A 26,377-nucleotide genomic window follows, 5' to 3' on the forward strand; every position below is an offset into this window, starting at 1 on the left:
ATGGATGCCCACAGTTCTAGAAGCCCTGTGGGATGGTTCTGGCCAAATAACTACACTTGCACTTAGATTAATATACTGAATACCTTCCTCAATGGATCGTTTTCCTTCTTAGCTCATTGTCATCCTTGTATACATTCATCCTCCATCACAATTCATAACCCTTTGTACGGATTAGTGCTAAATAAGTAAGTTTCCTTGTAAACATTTTGAATTGCTTAAATTGAATAATACTTTTGACCAGATGTTCTTAAAATAGTTTGTTTCTTCATATGACTTGACATTCACATTAGGAAACAAAGACTTTTTTTTTCCCTCTTTTTTTTTTTTTGTTGTGCATTGTGATTCTCTTAGCAAATTCCTATTTCAAGTCTGCAGCTGTTCAGTGTTTGCAAAATCATATTGAACTCATCCTGTGTATAGGGAAGGTATACAATGGTTTTAGACAATATATCCTTTTTTAAAAAAATAAAATATGTCCTGTTGTTGTTGCCATTTGAATTACAATTTTGAGCACACTTCAGGGAATACCTAACTAGAAGGGCAAAGAATACTGAGTTGTTTGCCAGGAAACCAGAATTTGAATTGCTTCAAGTCTAGCTCGAGGGCCTGGGGTAGAATCTTGTAGTGTAGTGTCTGAGGTGAAGGGCTATGGGCGGACAAGTGCCCGATGTTGGAGGAAGCTGCATTGTTCAGGGGTCAAGTAGAAATCATGAAGGAGGAAGAGAGGAAGCCAAAGAGGTCAAGCCCTCCAAGCTATGCTAAGTATCACGTCAGAGAGACTGTAAACAGGAAAATAGCCAAGCTCCAAAGCTGGGAAGTGAAAGAATAGTCTGGGGAATGGGAAACAAGCTGGGATGGGCCACAAGGTTCAGGATAGATGTTATAAACTGTTAATAGTGGCAAGGAATGTTTCCCATGATGCTGCTGTGCCCATGACTTGTGGAGGCGGTGGTGGTGGGAGGGCACCTTGGACTGGATGCTGAACCATTTAAGCACTAGAAGTCTGACATCCTATAACACAGCTTGGGATGATGTTCAGTCTTGAATCATGTTGTACAGCAGGTGATAAAGCAGGAGCCTTTAGAAGGCTTTGGTTAAGATCACAACCATCAGATTGAACTTCTTAAAAAACTAATTTTTTCACATCCCTTTCCTGCCCAAAAACTTTTCCCCTCCCTTTAGTCTGTGTAGATTGATGTTCAAACTCTTTAAACCTACATATATATTAAGGCTTCCATTTACTAAGCATATAATATATCCCAGGATCATTAGATATATTACTTCTTCCTCACTCTTCACCATTCTGTACCATAGTTGATGGTATGTCAGTTTTATGGAGGAAAGAATGAACTCAAGTTGGTAAAGGTTAACTAATCTGCCCCCAGATCACATAACCAAGTGGGAGAACAAGAATCTTGAACCCAGTTCAGCTTTATTCGTAAGTGTGAGCTCTTACATGAAAACTTCAGCTACACTGCCCTACAGAATCAGGACCCAATACCTTTATACCAGTGTCAACAACAAACAGTCCCGTAGTCTCCGGCCGGAGAAGCCAATCACCAGCCTCTGTCCCTTGGGAACATTTCCAGCCTTGAGTGCCTTCATAAGCTCATCCCAAAGCTGAAGTGGGCTGTTTTATGATCCCTTTTAGAGCTAGCTAGTGGCACAATGGTTTAGTGCTCATCTGCTAACTGAAAGGTTGATGGTTCAAACCCACCTAGCACCTCTGTGGTAGGAAGACCTGGTGATGTGCTCCCACGAAGACTGCAGCCTAGAAAACCCTATGGGGCAGTTCTACTTTATCACACAGGTGGCTATGAGTTGAAAATTGACTTAACTACCTAACAACAACAACAAGAAGCATCCTTAGGATAAGACATAATCAGTAGTTTGTATAGATATTGCATGAAAAATAAAAACTATTTAATGATTAAAAAAAAAGGTGCAGAGAAATATAAAATAAAATAAATGGCCCATGATTCCAGGACCCAGAAAACCCCTTTGGACATTTAAAATGATAATATATAAAACCAAAAAACCAAACCCGCTGCCTCGAGTCAATTCTGACTCATAGCAACCCTATAGGACAGAGTAGAACTGCCCCATAGGGCTTCCCAGGAGCATCTGGTGGATTTGAACTGCCAACCTTTTGGTTAGCAGCCATAGCACTTAGCCACTACACCACCAGGGTTTCTGATAATATATAAATTACAATAATAAATATCAATTCAGGCTGCCTAAAAAGTTCTAAATGGAAATGAGCTTGAGGAGGTGAGCTGCCTTGGTTCTAGTTACCCTGCACCACCAGATAGTGTGTAGTCCCACAAATCATCTGACCATTCTGAGCCCATGGGATGGGATCAAATTACAGGGCTTCTTTAAGTTGTCTTGAAGACGTCAACCAATCCAAAAGTTATTTGAGTTTGTGTCAAAGTGTCCTTTGATAAAAATGAAAAATACACTTTTTAGACTAAATTTCTTATAGTCATTAACTGTTCTGGATAGAGGCAAGATTTGTTCTAGCCTCTGCCCCTTTTCTCTGCCCTAGGGGTTGATTTTCCAAACTCGCTCCCAGTCCATATTCTGCCTGGCTCGGGTACCATGAGGCCTTCAGTAATTTCCCCGAGTTGTTATTGGCTAGGGCCTCCTCCCCTTATTTATTACATTTATGTCACTCACGTTACTTTTTTCCTGTATCATTATGTCTTATCTCCACTATGAGTTTTCAATATCAAGAAGTCTCTTCCTTGTGCAACACACTTATCTTTTGTCTTGCAGACGTCCCTGAGCAGAGTTCAGCAAGTGGTTTGTTCTGAGTAAATATTTGCTTAATGTTATCCAGTGAGCTGTGACTGACAAAACTTGACAAAGCCATGTAAATTAAAAAATATATATATATATATGTATGTATGTGTGTGTGTGTGTAAGATAAGTGTGATATGTGTATCTATAAGGAGCCCCTGGGTAGCACAGAAGGTTAAGCACTTGACTACTAGCCAAAAGGCTGGCAGTTTGAACCCACCCAGAGACACCTCTGAAGACAGGCCTAATGATCTGCTTCTGAAAGGTCACAGCCTTGAATACAGGGTAATTCTACTCTGCACTCATGGGGTTGCCATGAGTAGAATTGACTCAGCGGCAACTCACAGTGGTATACATACATATATATCTCTATATAAAGATATACCTATACAGATATCCCATTGCTGTCTAGTCTATTCCGACTCATAGAGACCCTATAGGGCAGAGTAGAACTGCCCTGTAGGATTTCCAAGGAGAGGCTGGTAGATGGTAGTCATGGACAGGGTTAGTTTTGAAATGTAGTTCTGCCCACCGTGTAGCCTCCAGACCTTGCTGTCCAATGAGAGACGTTAGGCTACTTCCTCTTCTCTTTTGTTACCCACTTCCTTTTCATCTGTGTGAAATGTGACCTCTCCTCTAAACTCAAGACTCACTTCCACCATTTAGCTTTTTCTGACTCCTCTAGTCCGTGCTTGTTCTTGTCATTTCCAAGTGTCTTTAGCATGTATTTGGCATATCATCGCATACTGCCTTGTATTCTCAGCTAACTTTTTATTTATGAAAATGTTTTCCTGAACTGAGTCTGAAGATTTGAAGATGAGAGCCGTGTCTCAGACATCTTTGAATCCTCCCCAGATCCTAGTGACTTTTTGTGTATGTTGCAGGTCAATGGCTGGAATTTTGGTTTGCGTTCCCCTTCCGTTTGTTATAAATTTGTTTTTCTGTGTACAGCCCTCTGCTGTGAGGTACGAAGTTGGATGAGACAGGTCCTGTTTTTCAAGGCCTCACGAACTCGTAGGGAATACAGACGTCTGTTGTTATCCAAATCTGCTCAGCTCCTCAGTTGGGAGAGGGAGTTTAGATACGAAGGATACCCAGCTAGCTGAATCAATTTGGGTCTTGAATTTTGGAAAGCAAGCAGTGAGAATTCAGATGGTCAGGTATTTATCTGAAATGTTTTCTCAATCTTATTGTGTCCTGAGTTTTGGAAACATACATTTGAGATGCAAGGGATATCAGTATAATAAAACACATCCAGTATGATAAAACACATTTGTAATTATTGCAGGTACAAAATCAGTGCCATAGGCTTACATCAAGTGCCAAGGGATTCCAAGTAAGAGTCACTATCCCTAGATGCAAGGCTTTGTTTATCCAATTAACAAACAATTATTAGGAGCCCAGCATGGGCCAGATGCTGAGCTAAGAACTAGACATCCGCATCTTCCCTGTCTTCCCCTTGCTTACTTGCTGATTTGTTCAGGAGACAGATAATTCACCAGGCAGTTGTAATAAAGTATAATAAGCATAGCAATAGAAAAATAAGTGGTGTTGGGGAAAACTGGCTATTCCTGAGTTATACGTGGCCAGAGAATGTTTGGGGAGAAAGGGGAAGTGAGGATTGTTTCAGTGAGTTTTTATTGAGTGCCTACTGTATAACCAGGCACTGTTTGATGCACTTGGTCCACGTAAGTGAACAAATATGCCAAAGATCCTTGCCTTTCTGAAGTTTACATTCTAGCAAATCTGCCAAGGCTTAAGAAGAAGATGGTATTTTAGCTGTTTCTGGTAGGTCAAGTAAAATTCGGGTGTTACAGATGGAGGCCAGTTGTAGAAAGGTGCATTTCATAACGAGGGCACCGGAAGAGCAAAAGCAGAGAGGAATGATGGCGGAAGAACTTCACTGACTAACTTCCCTGCAGTGTTTCAACAACAGAAACTAGAGAACAACTCAATCTAATCAATTACTGTTTTAATAAAAACATCTTTCCCAGAGTTTCTAAGGTTTTGCTCATCTGGACTAGGTGAGTGACTAAGTGTCTTACTACATGCACATTGGAGAGATGGAGGAAAAGATGGCAATGGGGTGGGTTGTTGTCACTTTGAGGGTAGACATGAAAGTTACCATCAAAATGGTAAAAGAAACAACCACAAAACCCAAGTTAGAGATCTCTGCTGAAACTTTTCAGAGGGATCAAATGAATTGTCTCTGACCTCCCAAGCTCAGGCAACAAAGAAGTTGACCACCTCTGTGGGCCCCAGGAACAGCCAAGAGATTGTGCTCCCTGCCTATGGTTCTAGATGAAGGCCACTAGTGGGGAGGTGTGACCTTCTGTGCTTCTCTCCTTCCAGACTGCGCTGCAATGACCACAGCAAGGTACCGGCCGACATGGGACCTGGCCCTCGACCCACTGGTGTCTTGCAAACTCTGTCTCGGGGAGTATCCAGTGGAGCAGATGACAACAATAGCCCAGTGCCAATGCATCTTCTGTACTCTGGTTGGTCTTTTCAGATGAAATATACGTTTGAAATAATTTCAGGATGAACCTTTTGCTTTCCGTTTTAGGGATGCGAAACAAACCTTTGGCCTAACTTTGATGAATGGCAGAGTCTTCTATATTGAGTTTTAACAGAGTTATTAAAGGAATTCTCCTCTAAGTCCTTCAAACTCCTGAAGTAGAAGGTTTCCATTACAGTTGTTTGCGATGTAAAAGCAATCACTCAAAGCAGAATTTTAGAGGCTAGTAACTCAACTTAGAAAATCTTACGTGGCACGACTGGTTTTACTATACTTAATTTTGAATCTAATACATGCTTAGAATTATAACTTAATTGTGCATAGCTATGATATTCAGTTATATGTGTTACTTTTCATTGGTTTAGTGCTAATTTTGAATGTCTATACCTGGAAATCATATATAAATGCCCTTAAGATGTACCTAGCATTGTATTGGCGGCTGTGAATAAATGGAAGGACTTTTGTTTATTTACATCCAATCTAACTTAACCCAAAATTTTGTCCATCAAAGAAGAAAAATGAAGGTTTAAGATTTATTTTCAGTTCATCTCATTTAGTTTTACTTGGTTTCTTCACATTCAGGGAATGCTAAGACAAAAAGAAAGAAGAACTTTTTTTATAAGAAACTAATGTTATATACGGGCATTATAGACAGTCAACTTTCGTATTTTCCAAATGCCTACATTTCAATCACTCATTCAAACTGTGTTTCTTAACCTTTTGCCCCAGACGTGTTCCTCCTTCTTGCTCATATTTTGCATACCTTATTTTATTATGCCTCATGACCTCCTTGTGATGTAGACACAGCAAATATTATTATCTTGATTTTGTTGATAAAGAGACCGAACTTTAAAAAGATTCAAGTGTGTATCTTCTGATCCTTGTTTATGCTAGATTCTAGCTTTCTTAAGGGCAGAAGAATTTCTGGCTCAGCCTGGGTCTGCCCAAGTACCTAGCCTAGTGCAGGACTCATGATAGCTAATCAATAAAGGCTCCCTGAATTGAACTGATGTGAATCTATCTCAGTTTTTGTAGCTGACATCTAAGAAATGTGCATTAAAGCCCCTGGAAAATAACTGCAACCTAGAGGAAAGGAAATTGTTCTTGACATTTTTCTAAGATGGGGAGGATGGGAGGGAGAGAGACGTTGAAAGAGGGTAGAAAGACAGACCTCTATCCAATTAACAAAATGGACTGGAATATTTTATAGTTCTAGAGGGTGAGCTGAGATGGTCAAGGATGTCAAGATGGATTAAATAATTAGCTTTATGCAAAATTGCCTCCCTCTTGCCTAAAGGGAAGTCTTCCAATCTCTACTAATTGTGTAGCTTTCCTTTGCCAGCTGTGCCTTTGGACATGTTTGAGGTCTTTCACAGTGACCTGCAGACTATCATGGGGAATGACATCATCAGGCCTCTAGTTTGTGTTCTTTCCCTTGAAATAATCCATTTCTCCTTCTGACCTTTTTGGCAGAGATTTTGTCTATTTATTTATTTGTTTTGTTTCTGATTTTCAATTTCAAGAGAAATGTAGTAAAAATAAATAAGTGGAATTCAGACCAAGCACTTAAGTTAATGAAGGTGAAACAGGAAAATAACACAGTTTTCTCAACAAGGGCTTGCTAGAATATGGAGAGACAGCATTTGATCGTTGTCATTTGTTTCTCACAACTGCTTATTGAAAATTAAAATGTTGAAAAGTATTTCCACTTTTGCCTGTAAATCACTGTAGTGTGAAGCAAAGGAAGCACCTGTGTGTTGAGAGGTTGAGAATGGGGAGGGGCAGGGTATGTGCCATAGTATCTTCAGTCATGTGTATTTCCCCTCTGTGTGAGTGTCAAGTCACCCCAAGCCTTGGACAGATGTTAAGGAAGAAGCCCAGGGCATACAGGCTGGAGAAATTGTTACTCTCATTTATCTGAGGGAAAGATACAGAAAGGTTTTTAAACCTTTTAAACTCTTTTAAGAGTAAAGAGAGGACATTTTACAAGCTGACAGGAGGCATTCTTTTAAAAATAACTACTGAAGAATTATAGTTAAGTTCTGAAGTAAATTTATCACAAAGCAGAAAGGGCTAGAGGGGAAAACATAGTCTTAGGAGTGAAGCATTCCTGGGTTCAAATGCTAGCACTATTTCAGACCTTGCTGCTGTTAGGTGCCAATGAGTCAGTTTAGACTCATAGTGACCGCATGTGGTAGAGCAGTACTGCCCCATAGGATTTTCTAGGCTGTAATCTTTATGGACAAGAACCCTGCTGGCATAGTAGTTACTGCTTGGCTGCTAACCAAAAGGTTGGTGGTTCGAACCCACCAGCAACTCCATGGGAGAAAGGTGTGGCAGTGTGCTTCCGCAAAGATTACAGCCTTGGAAACTCTGAGGCAGTTCTACCCTGGCCTATGAGTCGGGATCAACTTGACAGCAATTTTTTTTTTTTTTTTAATTTTTATGGGAACAGATCAACAGGTCCTTTTCTCACAGAGCTGCTGAGTAGGTTTGAACCACCAACCTTTTGGTTAAGCTAACTGTTGTACCATCAGAGCTTCTTATTTCAGACCTTAGGAAGCCTCATTTACCCAGTCCGTATAATGGAGATATAAATAGCTTACCTCACAGGTTTGTTCTTTGAATGGGAGAACATATGCAAAGTCCCTGTCACGTGGCAGGTACTCAACGGGCCTACTTCCTTCTCATTTTGCTTCTAAGTTTGGGCTTAGAATTGCAGGAGAGTTAAAAAAAAAAAAAAAAAAATAGACCTTTGTGGTAGTTTTGCTCAAACATACGACCTGAAGAAATTTCTTTTGAATGCTTCACTAAAAAAATCATTTTTAGGTTAAATGGGTTGCTATGCCCTGTGTGCTATGCCCCTTCCTGTGCACAACATCCGCCCCTCAAGACGTTCCGGGTGACCAGTAGCATGAAGAAAGCATTGAGAAATCCACAGGTAGAGACAGACTGCTTGTTTAACCTGCATTTCCCAAGTTTATTTGAGAACGAACATTTTTTGCCTACCACTTGTTAATACACCATTGCTATGAAACCGGTTCTCTAAAGGTTCTCTAGATGGATTTTAATTGCTCATAGGGCGCCCTGTGGCTTCAGTGTAATGTGTGATCTAGATGAGGGCACAGAGGGCCACTGCACAGGGGGTGTGTGGTGGGATCTGGGTGGGAGAGCAGTGTATTGGGTGAAGAATCACAGACTGCCTTAGCACTGCTCACGTTCCTGATTCTCTCTCAGGCTTTGGGGATTTGCAGATGTTGAGGCCTAGCAGATATCTCCACCAGTTCCATTTTGGCTGAGAACGAAATTGAAATCTTAAAGGGCCAAGTGTAAATTTGAACTTTGTATGGAAAAAAAAAAAAAAGAAATAACATGTAAGTATAAAGAGTTTCTGTGCCCAAGTACCGAAAGGAAAGAGTTGTTGGCATTTATATCAAAATAAGGCTGTTGTGATCTACCATAAAAGCCAATCCTGTTTTCATCGTCTCAGCCATTTATGCAAACCTGGTGTATAGTGGTCCAGGAGATTCCTTGTGAACGAGGATCTCAAATGTATAAGGCATTTTAAGCTAAGGCCACTTTATACTTCCCGTGGAGCCGTGCCCTCAGGGGTGTATGCATCTTCTCCCTTCTTAGCTTTTGGGGAAGCAATGAGCCCTATAGAAAATGATACAGCGTGTGTGTGTGTGTGTGAGAGAGAGAGAGAGAGATGTCTGTATTAATCATGATGGGAAAGGTCACGTTATAAGAAGGGAGGAAGAGAGAGAGAGAGGGAGGGAGGGAGGAAGAGGGGTAGGGAGGATAGAAAGAAGGCAGGAAGACTAGAAGGAGGGAAGGAAAGCAGCCCAAACCTTAGTGGTTTAAAACTTCGAAGCTCTATTTCTTGCCCATGCTACGCTCTATCTCAGGCCAGGCTGGAAATTGCCGCCTCCTTGGAGGATGCCTAATGACAATGCTTCCATATCTCAGGTGTTGCCCTCACTGTGGCAGGACAGAGGGAACATCACAAATCATGCACAGACTTCTCCTCAGAGGTGGCCATGTCAATTCTGCCTATATTTCATTGATCGAAACAAGTTGCTCAGCCACACCTAACTTCAGAGGGTGGAACAATACAGTCCTCCATGTACCCAAAGGGAGAGAACTGGTAGACGGCCTGAAGGGCTACCCCAGTGGGCATCAAGGCTGGTTGCACCCCCTCCGTGTCCTGGTCGGATCACATTTGGAACATTGTGGTCATTTTTTGGCCCCGTATTTTACAGAACTGGCAAGCTGCAACACGCTCAGAAAGTAGTGAATAGGAAGGCGAGGGGTCATGGGACGACTTGTCTGTGTCTGTGCTGTTTACCAAAGTGCTATTGAACATGATCTCTGTGCTAGTGGGTGTGATGGAAGCACCCTGTGGTGATGAGATAAAAAAAAATAACAAATGTGCAATAAGCAAGATTAACAAAAGGGTTTGATAGACCAGTGAGACAGTCAGGCAGACACTGAGATATTATTTGGGGACTAAACAGAAAGGGAGGATGGGAAGGCTGAGGGCAGGGATGGGATTCAGAGTTGGTCAAAGTCAAGCTTCTAATTGAGAACACAGAGATTTGTTTTTTAGGGTGCTCGAGGGGATATTTTTGAATTGTTTTCTGAGCCTCCCTGTGTTCTTTAATCTGCTTGTGAGGAAGTAGATAGGCTCCATAGCTCTAGAGACCAGAAAAAGAACATGTGGGTGGAAGTTACAAGGAGGCCTTGTAGCTTTCTGGCTCTGGATTAGGCTGCCTTATAAAGTAGTAAACTTCCTGTCATTGAAAGCATTCAAGGAAAGGAGACAGCATCCACTTTGGGGGGCAATTATATGTGGGATTTATCAGATACAGAGTGAATTTTATAGGTACTTAAAGGTCCTTTCCTACCCTGAAATGCTGAAATAGCTTCTGTCACAGGAAAGTTACGTCCATGTCCTTCAGGCCTTCAGAGACATGTGGCCAGGCTTTGGAGCGCATCCAAATTGAGATGTGGGTGGCTAAGGAGGACTTCCTGCCCTAAAGGCTCTCTGTGCGGGACACCCAGCACTGCCACTTGGGGAAGTGTGTTGCTTTTCTCAGCTTTAAAATGGCTTTAGTGTTTCCTTAAGTGGATGGAAGAGCAAAATTGCAGAAAAGACCCTGAAGGAAGTCTTTGGTTAGGACTTTCTAGGCTGAACAAGCTGAGAGTTTACCAGTGGTGGCCACATCCTTGGCAAACGTTGTTGTAGTGGGAGGCCGAATTGCTGAGGGGCAAGATCACTCTTCCAGAATAGTGTTTAGACAGCCTCTGAAAAAGGCATTCGACTCTGAGCTTTCAGGGTGCAACCGAGAAGACCCCGCCCCCCATAGTAGCCACCTCCCATTGGTCCTTAGGTATCTTCTGTCCCCAGGAAGTTTACCGACCATTCCACACATCCTTTTGGTCTCCCTGTACTTGTAGAGGAGTCCTGGCGGTACAGTGGTTAAGAGCTCAGCTGCTAACCAAAATGTCAGCAGTCCAAACCCACCAGCCGCTCCTTGGCTACCCTTTGGGGCACTTCTACTCTGTCGTGTAGGGTTGCTATGACTTGGAATCAACTTGCTGGCAATTGGTTTGGTTTTTTGGTTTATGCTTATAGTATTTAATAGTTAGACCTAGGCTGTTTATGTTGTCTTATTGCAGAGAAGGTCATTTACAGTCTTACAGCTGCCAGAATTAGAGATGGCGAAGCTTGAGGCTCAAAAAGATAAGGCACTGTGGTTCCTAACTTTGAGAGCACAGGTCTTTAGTGATCTGGAAAGGTGGAAATGTCAACGTTTCTACTGGAACTTAAAAAAAAAAAAAAAAGCCTACTGAAAATTATTTGTTTAATTCTGGCAAGATTAAGAAAGACAAGTAATGCATGTATTTTCTTTAATTTGAGCTAGGATTATATATTTTCTGATTCTAGTTATTTCTTGGTTGTTAGAAGTCCTTGCCATTAGCACCCAGATAACAGGGTTTTAATAAATAAAAATGGACAAATTGTTACTTAAAAATATAGCTTTGATTAGACAAAATCTGTTCCACACGGAGTACCTGAGGGTAACTATAATAAAAGGCTATGAATATCGTGAATAGTGCTGCTGTAAACACTGGTGTTCAAGTCTCTTTTTTAGTCTCTGCTTTCAAGTCTTTTGGGTATATACTTAGGAGTGGAATTGCTGGGTCATATGGTAGTTTTCTTTTTAGTTTTTTGAGGAATATCATTTTGCGTTCTTACCAGCAATGGATGTGGGTTCCAGTTTGCCTTTATCTATGCCAACATTTTTATTTTACTTTATTTTTTTGTTTTATCCACCTTATTGGGAGTGAAATGATATCTCATTGTGGCTTTGATTTGTATCTTTCTGATGGCTAATGACGCTGAGCATCTTTTCATGTGTCTGGTGGCCATTCGAATGTCTCCTTTGGTGAAATTGCTCAACCAGTAGGAGAATGAAGTCTTGATACATGCTACAGTGTGGATGGAGGACAAAGACATTATGCTGAGTGAAAGAAGCCAACACAAAAGGACAAATATTGTATGACCTCACTTATATAAAAAGACAAAAAAGGCAGATGTACAGAGACCAAATTTAATTAGTGATTACCAGGGGCAGGAAGGAGAGGGAAAAGAGGGGTTAATGGTGATGGAAAAATCACATCAAGGGTAGGGTTGCACAGCCAATTGTTATAATTGCTGTCAGTAAGTTGAACACCTGTAAAAAGTTGAATTGGCAAAAGTTATGTGAGATATATATGTATTTGTAACAATGACAAAAAAAAAAAAAAAAAACAGTAGCTGCTGAGGCTCCTTATGTACAACCAAACGCCTCATGGGATTCGGTTCCTTGGTTTGGAGGCTTAGTGTTTCATGGTTTCATGGGACATCCCAGTTAATTGACCTGATAATGTATTTAGTGCTTCTGTTCTACCTCCTAGTTTGTTGCATAGGGCCTGGGGTCTTAAAAGATTGCATGCGGCCATCCAAGGCACAGCAATTGGTCTCTATTTGCCTGGAACAACAGAGGAAGAAGGAGAGTCAGGAATAGGAGGAAGATATGGGATATGGGGTTAATTGCCTCTTTTGCCATGACTCCAGAAGAACTGGATGGTGCCTGACTACCATAACTCAACATTATGATCAAAGATTCCATGGAAGAATTTTAATCAAAGGGGGGAAAATACAGAACTGAATTTTAAATTCTCATGGACTTCAGGCTTTCTGGAGCCATGGAGGGTAGATGAACCAAGGAAACATTGCCCTGAGATAATCTTTAAACCATAAAGCAAAAATTTCCCCTGAAGTCATCTTAAAACTGAACAATAGTTTAGCTTAACTAATAAAAAAAGTGGACCTTGAGCACTGTGCTCTTTTAAAAACTATCTGCCTGGGATCAAATTAACAACAGCAACTCAAATGATTAGATGGGAACCTTAGGGGAAAGGTTCCCCTATTATTAAGGAGGGAAGAACAACTCAGAAAAGGAGGATGAGAATGGTAGCACAATTCAAAGAATGTAACCAGTGTCACTAAATTGTACATGTAGAAAATGTTGAATTGGTGTGTGTTTTGTATATTCTCAACAACAACAAAGTAAATAAAATTTAGGGGAAAAAAAGCTATGAATTCTTAGCAGTCTTAAAAAAAAGGTTGAGAATGACTGGTTCATTAGGTTATATGATTGATTGAACACAAGCTTTGGAATTTAGACCCATGTCATTGTTTTGCCTTTGCTTCCTCCTCACTGTGTGATTTTTAAGCACGCTGTTTAATTTCTTTGAGCCCTGATTTCTTCATTGCTAAGCTATGATTAACTTCATGAACAAATTAAAGGAGATAGTCTGTATTACCAAGCAGTAGCATGCCTGGTAAAGAGTAATACAAATACCATTTCCTTTTCTTGTTATTCATGGCCAACACCATTTAACTAGCATGCTGTGGAGGTGCTATTTAGACCCCAAACTTCTATTTATCTTAGTTATGTTTCTTCACCTAAAAAGTTAAGTGGATTTAGGTGATGGATCTTAACTTACTTTTTGTTGTTGTTGTTGTTGAAAACATACACAGCTTTGCCATGAGACCAGAACTGGATGATTCCTGGCTACCACTTCAACGTTTTGATCAAAGATTCTGTAGAAGAATGATCAAAAGGGGGGAAATTGCATAATGCTTAATAGGATTTCAAATTTTCATGGAATCCAAACTTTCTGAAGCCATCGAGGCTGGATGAAATTTACACTATATAATATTCCGTTCAGCACCCTATTATATATGCCGTAATAACCCTAAATCCACTGCCATCGAGTCGATTCCGACTCATAGGGATCCTATATGACAGAGTAGAACTGCCCAATAGAGCTTCCAAGGAGCGCCTGGCAGATTCGAACTGCCGACCTCTTGGTTAGCAGCCATAGCACTTAACCACTACACCACCAGGGTTTGCTGTAATAGTGAATGTTTATTCACTTTAATTTTCCAACTCTAATTGAATGCCTGCCTGTGCCAAGTGTTCCAGAAACATAGGTAAGATTACACCCCTTTCTGTCACTGAGCTCATGATCAGGAGGAGAGACGTGTATGGATTATTCTCATTTCGGGTAGAAAGTGCTATATTTGCAGTATGAACAAAGTGACAGCACAGAGGAGGGCAATTATATCTTGCTGTATTAAGGAAACCTTCAAGGATCGTTTGAACTAGCTCTTGAAGAAGGCATGAATGAATAAAGCTGTGACAACGAGGGTAAGCAATGGGAGGTGGGTATCGTAGCACAGTGAGACCGGGTTGGAAGGATTTTGCTAAGGTTCGGACTAGTTCCTAAAGCGTGACAGTGGCACACCTGACAGACTAGAAGGGGAAGAAGCAACTGTAGATGTAGAGCGTTGCATGGAGGATGATGTCCAGAGAGAGAAGAGCAGTGTGCTTCGTCAGCTGTTTAAGTGGCCAACTCCAGGCCTTCTTCCTCAGGTGCCTGGCCGCCTACGTCAAGCCTGAGCCACACAAGGAGCAGGAAGGTTAGGATCCAGAGACTGCATATGTTTTCCACTAAGATCAGCTTCTGTGCATGACATTGTTTGTATTAATGGTCATCGGTTTGGACATTATGTGGAAATAGCACGTTATGGTACAAAGAGCAGTAGATGATAAAGCACAGATCCTGAGTAGTTCGGGGATTAACTCCATTATTAACCATGTAGAGGACCTTGGGCAAGTCCTTTAACCTTCCGTGTCATCTCACCATGTCCTCATCTAGGAGATGAAAGTGGAGGACTTGGTTTCCGAGGAATCTTTTAACTGTAAGATGGCAGGAACTTTGTCATTTTCCATCCCCTACTGCCACAACCTTAATTTGTGAATCCATTAGGAGTCTTCGTTAAGTTGTGGTAAGTGCTGGACAACTCAACTTTAGACAGCTTAAGCAAAAAAAGTAAATCTCTTTTCCCTGCCTCTTTTGCTTTCAAACTCATCCTCAGATTCTATATAGTGACCTGTGGCAGTTTGCAGTGCCATGGTCTTCCCATTGTGGTAACAAAATGGTAGTAGTAAATTCAGATGTCATATTCTCACCCCACACTGTCCAAAGGTAAAGAGGAAGTCTCTTTAGGTACTTTTGTGTAATAAAGAACACACTTCTCTTTTTTCTAGGAAATACCTTTCTAGCTTTATTGGTTGTATGACCATCACTGACCCTGTTCCTGTGGCTGGTGAGGTAAAAAAAAAAATTTTTTTTTTTTTTTTTAGGATACAGTTATTGGCTTAAGTCATCCAAAACCTACCCTTGGAGGTGGGGTGGTGCCAATCTCACTCAGACCACATGGCCGAGAAAGTGTAGGAGAGTTTCTTGAAGGAAGTTAGGGTATTATTTGGAAGGGGACAAACTTGCATCTCACTCTTACTCCACCGTCAACCTGGAAAATGTGGCTTATTTTTAGGTCTCTCATAAATGGAAATTTCCTGGCATAATCTGGTCAGACTTTCTTCTTTTTTCCCCAGCCTCATCCAGCTCCATTTTGTACACTCCTCCCTACTTCCTCAGTCTTCTACACTCAATTCTCAATTACTTGGAACTTCTCAGCTCTTCTTCCATTCCAGCAACGTTTGTCATATTGTGTTGGGATTATGTTTACTTATCTACACCCTCCGCTTTTGTTGTTGTATAACTTTCACACATAGTATTGTTGTTGTTGTTGTCGGGTGCCGTCTAGGTGATTTCGACCCATAGTGATCCCCATGTGGTCGAGTAGAACTGCCTCATAGTTTTCCTAGGCAGTAATCTTTATGGAAGCAGATTGCCAGGTCTTTCTTATCCGTGGAGCCACTAGGTGGGTTCAAACTGCTGACCTTTCAGTTAGCAGCTGAGTGCTTAACCATTGCCCCACCAGGGCTCCTTGGTACATAGTGGGCAATTAAAAAAAAAAAAAAAAGTTTGCCGGTTGAAAGTTCTATCGTTGGGTTCTAAATGGATTAATGCAATTAAGAGTGAGATGTTACCCTTATTTTTTTTTTTTTTTTTAGTTACCCTTATTGTTCCAATTTTTATTCTTACAACTGCCACTGCTCCTATTCTGCCTCCACCAATTTTATGAGGTATGTCTAAGAAATCATCAGGTCATTAGATTTAAATGAAACTAGATCTTTATCTTACCACATTGGGTCAGCCTGCCCTGGTGAGAGTGAATCTTAGAAGTTGTTTTCAGAGTGCTCTTTAGCTCAGAGTCCCTTAGCAAAGTCTAAAAATGCATAAACCAGTTGAAACCAGGCCTGCTGTGTCAGTGTGGGGCTTGGGGGCCAAGAGTCACTGGTTAGCTCTCTCCTGCACAGTGGCTGATGAAGGACCTGCGGACCCTGAGCCTCTGTGGAGCACAGACCCCAGACTCCTGCTCTGTAGCCTGAGAGACTCAGCAATGCAGAGAGGTGTGATTATCTCCAGTACCAGGTCTGTCTCTGCTGAACAGAGGGCCTTATTCTGGTCTCCGTTCTCCACGTGGGGAAAAGGCAGAGCTGGAGGGCGGGGATGCTTGAAGTGCCCAGGGTGAGTTCCAAAGCTAAGGATAGACCAGAGAGCTGTGCTTTCCAGCTACCAGGATGACCGCAAAGTAAAGACCTAAGTCTGCAGATTCTTTTCTGTGTTCTCCGTGTACAGAACTACTTCAGAACAGTGTTGTCTGAAGACATCACCCCCAGGCACCTCGGATTCTCTACTGACACTGTCCACGGCTCTGACAAGAGCCTTTTCATTTGTATCTCTGGCTTTTAGGAGTCCCTGGGTAGGGCCAACAGTTAACCCACTTGGCTGCTAACTGAAAGGTTGGTGGTGGAAGCCCACCCAGAGATGCCCTGGAAGAAAGGCCTGGTGATCTGCTTCCAGAAAATTAGCCACTGAAAACCCTAGGAGCACAGTGCACCCTGACGTGCACGAGACCGCCATGCGTCAGAGTCTGCTTGGCCGCAGCTGGATTTTCTTTTCTTCCTTAACCTTTATTTTAATACAAGAGGATGAGGAGGTAACATCAGTTGATTGTCTATCATGTAATTAATGTTTTACCGCATCATCTCAGTAATCTCTCATAGAAGCCCTTAAAATAGCCGGAATCCTCAATCTCATAAAAAGAAAACTGCAGCTCAGGAAGATTAAATGAGCAGCTGATGAACTAGGTGTGTTTAGACTTATCTGCACATGTTCCTTGCATTAAAATCTGCTGTTTCTTTTTAAACTTTTAATTGGGTATTGGTTAATTAAAATGCCGTAATGTGCATGTGTATTTTTTCCAGTTCCGGTTGCCATCAGGTTGACCCTATGTGTGTCAGCATAGAATATGAGTGTCGGTTTGTCAGCGGTTGATTCTTTAGCAGTAGATTGTTAGGTCTTTCTTTTGAGGTGCCTCTGAGTGGATTCAAACCTCCAACCTTTTGGTTATCAGCTGAGTGCTTTAATGGTTTGCACCACCGGGGTCTCCAATTTACATATAAACCCAAAACACTAAACCCGTTGCTGTCAGATCGATTTCAACTCATAGCGACCCTCTAGGACAGAGTAGAACTACTCCACAGTGTTTCCAAAGAGCAGCTAGTAGATTCAAACTGCCGACCCTTTGGCTAGCAGCTGAGTTGATACTCTTAATGGCATCTTTCCCTTAAGTAAAATTATTTTATCTTTAGTGATGTTCAAAAGATAGCAATGTACAGTTATGTCCTACCCCAACCCCAACTGACAGTCTCTGTTATCTGGGACGTAGCCTGGAAGCTGGATTAAGCAGAAAAGTTTGATAAGGTTTCTTAATAATTGTCACCCAATTATTAGCAGAGAACCTCAGTCAGAGCCTACAGATGCTTTCGTTACAATTTTTTAGATTCTCATATATGTTTTCCAAAGGAGCCCTATTGGCACAATGGTTAAGTGCTCAAGGCGGTTGGCAGTTGGAACCCACCAGCAGCTCCACAGGAGAAAAGACCTGGTGATCAGCTCCCGTAAAAATTACAGCCTAGGAAACTCCATGGGGCAGTTTTGCTCTGTCCTATAGGCTCGCTGTGAGTCAGAATAGACTTGGCGGCATGCAACAAAAACATATGTTTTCCTAATCCAAAGTAAGAGAAAAGCCACAAACATGGAAAATGAGGGGTTCTGGGTGCAGGTAGCAAGAAGTGACAGTTCATAAGCTGACAGTACAGTACAGGAAAAACAAACTAAAACGCATCACAGCCCCGTGCTACTAAATGTTTCATAGTACAACGATGAATGTTTGCATCTCAAACTCATTCCCCACCTTCCCTGACACCACCGATGCTATTGAACTGCCTCCAGACACTGCCCATGGCAAACGATTTGGCAGATGCCATTTCTGCCAGCCCTGCTTTTCTCCACCCACTTCTCTCTCCAAGGCCCCACTGTCCTGATAGACCTCTGTCTGTCTCTTCCCTTTCATTGCTGCTTGCTGGTTCAGTAGTAGTCCTCTAAAATAGACACGCCCTCTTCAGGTTCCTCAAATGGAGCCAAGAGGTGGCCTGTGCAGTGGAGCAGGGCTCTCTCCCCTGTGGAAATTATATATCAAGCAGAGTTCCTTAAGAAAAAGCTGACTCCTAGTATTGGCTTTGCTAAGAGACTTAGCTTAAGTCCTGAATGGCTGCTCTAGAAGGATTTGCATGTCACACCCCATGTCAGAAAGCTTCCTTCTTACACCTCACAGGTGACACGTTTTGTGTCTGGGAAAGTTCATTCCTACCTAGGAAAGGTATTTGGGACCTTCTTTGTCTCACTACTTTGTATGCACTTGACTCTACATCCCAAAGTCTTCGTTACTGTTTCTTCCAGAAGGCCTCTCTAGGTCCTCTTGCAATTAGGGTCCCTCGATCCCTGCCCCAGTATTTGTAAGATGTCAGCTGGTTACTTATAGGTCTCCCCAAGATCCTTATTATTTATGAGGCAAAACAAACAAACAAACAAACAAAAAATCCCTCATGTTTTCACCATTTGATAGGCTAACCTTCAGTTGTCTGGAAAATTCAGCTCCTCCCTAATGATGCTAAATTAACAAGCTGTTGCTCTATTACGATTTTTGACCATCAGTATTATTAATTCTGAGCCATTACACAAGTGCTTACATTATCATAGAAACGAACTCTCAAATTCATCATATCCTTCCATAGACTTCGCTCATGTCTTCTTCAGTTCACACTCATATAGATCCCACACAATCTCACACAGAAATGCACTTATTCTGTCTCTAGCCATAGTCCAACCCTGTGTTTATCTGTTGCTTTTATTTTTTTTTGGCCTCTTAAACTTTTAGCCACCCTCAATATAGAACACTTGTTTTACTACCATATGTCTTTCTCTTGATTTCACACCCTTAGTAGAGAGTCAGTAAATTTTTGTTGATGCCTGAGATGGCCGACCCATTTAATGTGCCTGACTCTTATGCTTGATGTTACTTGTCTTCACACCTTCCTACACAATCATGTTTATCTTGCATTCCATTGGGAGTTCTTTCTAATGAAGGCTTGGTTGAATTGAATGTTACTTTTTGCTCCCCTATGACTGTGAGTTTTCATAGTTAATAAGTAGAACATATTGTCAACAACCATTACTTCTCTTGAAGCTTGGATTAGGGGCACAAGGCTGAGGAGAGAGAGCTCCATTCTGTGGCGAGAATGGCACATTCTCTCCAGAGTCTCAGCTGGCCTCGCACTGCCTCAAAGAGATTAGAAAACAGAGCTGAATGGATGGAGTGGTTTATTTTTCTCTGTGAAAGACAGAGAGAGAGCATAGCTTCAGCTTCAGACTCTTCTTGTGACCAGAGAGGATAAACAGAAAAGCCCAACTGAAACCCTAGAATTCCTCTCAATTCCTGGAGCTGGACATTTTAGCCATCTTCAGACCCTTCCTAAATGTAACCTTCTAGCCTCACCCTACCCTCAAGCCCTCGGTTCAGCCACTCATCAATTCTTATTCTGTACTGCTGTCATACCTTTCTGTCACTATGGCCACTGCCCCAGTTCTCAGAACAGGGCAACTATGAGAACAAAAGGCAGACATCACAATTTTTTGTGAATTGAACACGTGACTACATGTACAATAGACCCAGGGCATATCCACATTTTAATGGCTCCTGCTGCTGATTTTCTTTAGGTTGCATGTCAGTCTACAGGTTGTGCCCTATTTCCTTATATCTGCTTCCCCAAAGCCAGGGTGGCATGATGCCCTGACTGAGAACCATGGGTGGGGGCTAGTTTAATTGCCAACAGTGAGGTTCGTCCTCATACCGCTGAGCGTGGATCTGTATAAACGCCTGTTTTGATGATGTACTTCCCCTCCACAGGCACACTGAAGGGCTCTCCATTGCCTTCATAAATAAAACCCCACTGCTCAGCATGGTCCTGGTTATTTTCTAGTCTCATCCCTCACCATGTCTTTTCTACATTCCACCAGGGCCAAATACTGTTTCTTGAACGCACCATTTATTGTCAAGCCCTCATGCCTTTCTCCTGATGCTTCTTTAGCCTGGATGGACCTCGCTAAATAAAGCCTTCTCTAGTTTCCCCTGCTTTGGAATTAATAATTTCTTCCCTATGAGAAAACATTGAGTAAGCTGCATCTCTAGTTGGACATCTTCTTACTTGATGCACAGCCCTGTTTCCATGTGTTGCTCCTTTGAGATTGTAATTGCCATGAAGTGAAGGCCCTGTCCAGACCTCTTTGCCTGCTCCACAGCTCCTAGCATGCTGTCTTGGAAAAAAATAGATGTTCAGCACTTACTAGCTCAGTTGACCTAAAAATTTCAAACAAATGACAAGGTCGCAACTGACGCATTCCGACTTGGTGTTCTTGAAAGGGAGGGTTTAAGCTCCAAACCTGTGAGTCCACATCTTTACTGAACATGTGTGATAGCAGGCCCCTATGCTTGCCCTGTATCTGCTCCTTGGAATCCCTGGATGGCCAACTGGTTAATTGCTTGGCTATGAACCAAAAGCTTGACAGGTTGGTGGCTCAGATCCACCCAGAGGCACCTCAGAAAAAAGGTCTGGTGATTTGAATCCAAAAGGTCACAGCCTTGATAACCTTATGGAGCACAGTTCTACTCTGACGCAAATGGGGCCGCCATGAGTCAGATTCAATTCTGTGCAACTGTGTTGTTTTGTTTTATTTATCTGCCATTTGGGAGATAAAACATGCACTGACATTCTAAGCAGGCAGTCAGCTATGCCAGGCTGCAGCGCTAGGGCCCCCATGGACAGCATGTGGCTCCTGCCATGGCAGTGATCCTGGCCAATTGAGCTGGGATTAGAGTGGGCTGGAAGGCTTTCTGTAGAACTTTCTCATGGATAGAATAAAGCTAGTGGGCAGGAGGTGGGTAGGGTAGGGGATAAAAGGAAACAGTATTCATTGAGACCCTCCTTTGTGTGGGACAAATTCATTCCTTCCGACAAGGATACTACCTACGGAACCATGTCATTATCCTTGTTTTGCAGTGAGGGAACTGAGTCTTAGAAGCCTGAAGAATAAGGTCCGAGGTAACATATCACAGGGGAGCAGAGTACTAGTCTGAATTCAAATACAGTCTATGTGAAGCCTGCCTCTCTGCTCTGTACCACACTTGGTCTTTAGAGAAGCTGTGGAAGTCAGAGAGCACAGAGCATGTTTGTTTAGGAAACCATGAGTCTGCTTGGCTTGGCAAGAGCACAGGGTATATGTAGATGAGACCTATTTTATTTTTTTGGTAGGAACAAAGTCTGAATTTATTTATTTTTTTTAATAATCTTACAAAAGCAACCTTCCTATTCTAGACTCCTTTGCTTGTGATTAAGGTCACATTCCTATGTCCTTGATAAAAAGTGACCTGTGTAATAAAATACACCACAGAGCTTGCTGGGAGGTTGGCTCTAGATTCCCAAGGCCACCTGGTGAGACTTGCTTATGAAGCTGTTCTCCTAAAGCAGTGCTAGGGTTGTAGCTCCAGACTCCTTGACAACAGCTCTGCACGGAATGTCTCAGTCTTTCAGCCTGTGATGAGGACAAGGACCTCCAGTTTAGCTGACTTGCAGTAGTGGCATGAAAGGTGGCACACTTCTTTTCTCAGGTCTCCATCTGTTCCCCTGAGATGCAGAGGAATGTGGATTTTCAGGTGCCTGGTTATTCTCTGCATATTCTACTCATCTCTCCATCTGTTATCCTTCTATCCATGTAGCATTTATTAATTCCTTGCAGTTTAGTAGCACTCAGTTTTAATCCCAGGGACTAGAAAGATAAATAATAATGGATTCTTGCTTTTAAAGAACTTGCAGTCTACCAGAGGAGAAACACGAACAGTCGATTATTGGTGATTATAGAAATGCCAACCAAAACACTTGGCGAATATGTGGCAATATTCTAGAGAGCTGCTGCCTCAGGGTCACCATAGCTTTAGCGTGATCACTTTTCTGTGTGCCAAGGCTGTGAGGGGACAGAGGCTCAGGGAGATCAAGTACCTCGTCCTAGTCACACATCTGCTAAGATGGCATAGAATGTTCACTGTTTGGTAGCTTTCTGCCAGACATGACTCACTAGTCTTTGCCATATGCAAGCTCTTGAACAATGATGGTTAGAGATGTTGGTGACCCCAGAGTGCACATCTCACACCAGCTTTAATAGTTGTATTTTGCTTCATAAGGAGGATAAAGCTCTTTCAGTATATACTACTCTATACAATGTTGTGTGAGTTGTTAGGCACCATGTCAGTTTAAAGCATTCCAGTGCCCTCCAGAGGCCCAATTTAGACAAACTTAATTGTAGAAAGTATAATAATGACCTTGTTGCTGAGATTTTGATTTTTCTTTTTTTTTAAGCCTATAAGAAACGTGTCACCCAGATAGACAAACAACAGATAACAACAGTCATTATTTACTTTGTTCGTACTATGTACCAGAAACTGGGCAAGGTACTTCTGTAAGCTTTATTTCTAACTGTCACAAAAGCCCTGCAAGACAGACATCCATATTTTATCATCGAGGGAGTTGTGGCCCAAGCACATAAAGTGACTTCATTGCGACATCAGACCAGAGAGTGGTGGAATAAGGATTACATGAGTCTCTCTAGCTCCAAAGCAACTGTCTTTCTACCTCCTCATGTTACACACAGCTGTAAACAGGACATTCCAGTTGTCTTCAGATGTAAACAGGCCAGAGTTACGGCACTTTACCACTCTACTAAACCACTCCAATGTCTCCCCAAAACAGGCCAGCTGGTGCTTCCCAGAACTGGGCTTCAGACTCGATGGGGGCTCAGTTTAACCCCGCCTTCCTCATTGTCTGCCTTCTCTGGCCTTGCTCTGTGCCCTGCCTGTCCTGGGCAAGGCTTTTTCATTTGTTTTGATGAGTTTATCTCTGAAACTTCTGCTATGTTGTGCTTTTTATGGACCTCCAGGAATGGCCCCACCCATACTTGGTACTCTGGAAGTGGCCTTCATGAACATGGGCTGGCAAAATACAGCTGTATTTGTATGTAATCTAAGTTGCGAGCCTTCACAGCCATCAGGAGCCTTAGCAGATCTAAAGAACGCAGGCCGAAACACAGGGACCTTGATTTATAGTTGGCCACATTATAATTTGTACATGAAGTCATGGCATTATGTTTATTGCTCTTGAGAAAAGCTTTGGAAAAAAAATTTTTTTTTAAAGATTGTCTTAATTTCTTTCTTTTTTAACAAAATTGCCATCTAGAGTCTTTAAAGAATGAGTTATTCTGGTTTGTTGAAGTGGTAAGAGTTGCCCATTTAGATCGAATAATTCTTTATGTATCTAGCATATATGATTTTCCATGTCTTCTTCTGAGCTCTTTCCCGTGTATAAAATTCTTAACAACTCTCCTGTGACATAGGTTAAACCACTCCAATTTACTGGTTGGGAAAACGAGGCTGAGAGAGATGAACTGACTTGTTCTAGGCCATAGAACTAGTAGGAATTGAAGCTGGATTTCAACTTACACCCATCCATGAATAATAATGTGCATTCTTGGAATGAAGTAGGGGGAGGGGGATTTAGGCAACATACCATATGAGCTTGATGACTTGCTATTATAATATTGCAATTATAATATTATAAGAGCATTGATAGAAGGAGCCCTCGTGGTACAATGGTGAAGCACTTGGCTGCTAACTGAAAGGTTGGCAGTTTGAACCCACCCAACATCTTCGTGGGAGAAAAGACCTGGCCATCTGCCCCTGTAAAGATTACAGCCAAGAAAACCCTACGGGGCAGTTCTACTCTGTCACATGGGGTCACTATGAGTCAGAATTGACTCGACTGCACCCAACAATAACAACATAAAGAACTCCAAATATCATACTGGAATTACAATTAAAAGTTGATTTGGAGGTGCCCTTGAAGTGTTTTATATTGTTTTTTCCTTCTTATTTAATCCCTTCAGCGTTTCTGTCTGTAAGCACACCTGGGGCAGGCCATATGTTCTCTAATCGGTATTATAAGGTAGTTTCCACAGAAACACTGGGTTTCTAAGACTTAGACTTTCTTTGTGAAGCTAGAGTAGATTGGTACGGAGAAGGCCCTCATGATTATTTTTATCAATTGTACTTAGTGTCTTCCATTTGATCTGTTTTGATTTTAAGCATCCCTCCCAAGTTGTTAAGGTTGGTAGTAATTATCAGGTAAGTAGGTGTCATCGAGGAAGAGTTGTAAAACATAAAAGGATTCTCAGTGAGAAAACCATGGGTGGCTTAGAGTCAAGCAAGCCTAGGTTTGAATCGAGGCTATGCCCATTCTGTCTGGGAAGGCTGGTCATTTCCTTTGTTGTGTCTCAGTTTTCACAACCAAAACATGGACTGAGATACATTTCTTGTAAGAATGTTCTAAGGATTAAATGAAACAATGTGATATGAAGTATTTCGCATAGCGCCTGACATCTAATACGCATTTGAGAAATATTATTTCCCAACCTCCCTCATTGCCTGGCATCCTGCTATTAGATTTATTGATTTTTGTGTTTACTGAGTTTTTGCCCAGAGACCAACTCAGCAGCCTTAGCTTCGTTAACAAGGCTACGGTCCCTGGCACAGAGTAACCAATAAAAACCAAACCCATTGCCGTCAAGTCAATTCTGACCCATACCAACCTTATAGTACAGAGTAGAACTGCCCCATAGAGTTTCCAAGGAGCACCTGGTAGATTCCAACTGCCAACCTTTTGGTTAGCAGCCATAGCACTTAACCACTATGCCACCAGGGTTCCCTGGCACAGAGTAGGTGCCCAATAAATGTTGAATGAATGAAGCCTCTTAGTGGTGTTATAGGGTACACAATAAAAATGTCAGATTGTAATGGAAAAATTGTGCTTGTTGGGTCATTTTTTTTTAATGCATCACTGCTTTTTTGGCCTTAAGAGAGTAAAGATGTTGTTTTCTTTCAGTGCCTGAAACAGTATGTTGAGCTCTTGATCAAAGAAGGACTAGAAACTGCAATTAGCTGTCCTGATGCTGCCTGCCCTAAACAGGGCCATCTACAGGAGAATGAGGTATGCTCAAGGAAACATCTCAGGCTTTGGAAGTGTGTACAAACAATGCACTCCCTCGCTTATTGGGGTATTTTGGGTTCTGCTTAGGTTTATATTGCATTGTATTCTAGCCCTCAGCTTGCTATACTCCTTGTTCATTTTATTTTATTTTTTTCTTAGATTGAGTGCATGGTTGCAGCTGAAATTATGCAAAGATATAAAAAGCTACAGTTTGAAAGAGGTAGGTGCCCCAGTATATTAGCCTGTTATGATTCTTATGGGAATACCTGAGTGGCCCAAACAATTAAGCACTCGGCTACTAACTGAAAGGTTGGAGGTTCAAATCCACCCAGAGGCACCTTGGAAGAAAGGCCCAGTGATCTACTTTCAAAAGGTCACAGCTTTTGGAGCACAATTCTACTCTGAAACACATGGGGTCACCATGAGTCAGAATTGACTCCATGACAAACTGGTTTGTTTGTTTCTTCGTTTGCTTGTTTTTAATTTATGATACTTATGACAGGATCTGGTTAACTTTGGGAGAGTTCTCTTGGTATATATGGTTGTACGTCATTTGGTTACAATAAGCATGAAAAAGTTGAATGTAAATTGAATTTCTGAATCTCAGCTGACATTCTGAATTCCCTGAATAGCTCAATGTTTGAAGGCCTTTGCTGGTGATCTGTTTTGTAGTGGGAAGAATTAATGAAACATAATTTATTTATGGAGGTTGGGGCTTAAGGGGATGGTTTAAAGAGATGGGGCCCTCATGAGGAATTATTCTTCAGCCAGATTATGGCCTAATGAATTGAGGGCTAACCTGGCTTTGAATTTAAAAGGTACAAAGACATAGAAGGATCTCCTAGGCCAAGCATAGTAGTTATTATAACGATCACTCTCATCCTACTAACTAGACATCAAATGTGTAGCACTTTCACTTTGCTTTGGTGCTGGACTTCTGTGCAGGCCTAGGCCAGTAGATGGTGAATGAATAATGGAATCATTTGTCTCAATAAATGCTCACAATAACCATGCAAGGTTAATTGGCCGTTAGCTG

At 41.8% G+C, this 26,377-nt stretch overlaps 1 protein-coding gene across 6 annotated transcripts in view; it reads left to right on the forward strand.

Moving 5' to 3' along the window:
* RNF144A (ring finger protein 144A) overlaps positions 1 to 26,377 on the forward strand; it is a 156,167-nt gene that overhangs the window by 92,180 nt on the left and 37,610 nt on the right. For all 6 annotated transcript variants that reach the window (XR_010323543.1, XR_010323544.1, XM_064294992.1 and 3 more), the window contains 3 exons: positions 5,155 to 5,300; positions 25,237 to 25,341; positions 25,501 to 25,561. Coding sequence is in view for 4 of the 6 variants with exons in the window: in XM_064294991.1 (XP_064151061.1) it covers positions 5,155 to 5,300; positions 25,237 to 25,341; positions 25,501 to 25,561 (312 nt within the window). In the remaining 2 variants the exon portion in view is untranslated. The remainder of the gene's footprint in view (positions 1 to 5,154; positions 5,301 to 25,236; positions 25,342 to 25,500; positions 25,562 to 26,377) is intronic.

Source organism: Loxodonta africana, chromosome 12, assembly GCF_030014295.1.
Source record: "Loxodonta africana isolate mLoxAfr1 chromosome 12, mLoxAfr1.hap2, whole genome shotgun sequence".
NCBI lineage: Eukaryota > Metazoa > Chordata > Mammalia > Proboscidea > Elephantidae > Loxodonta > Loxodonta africana.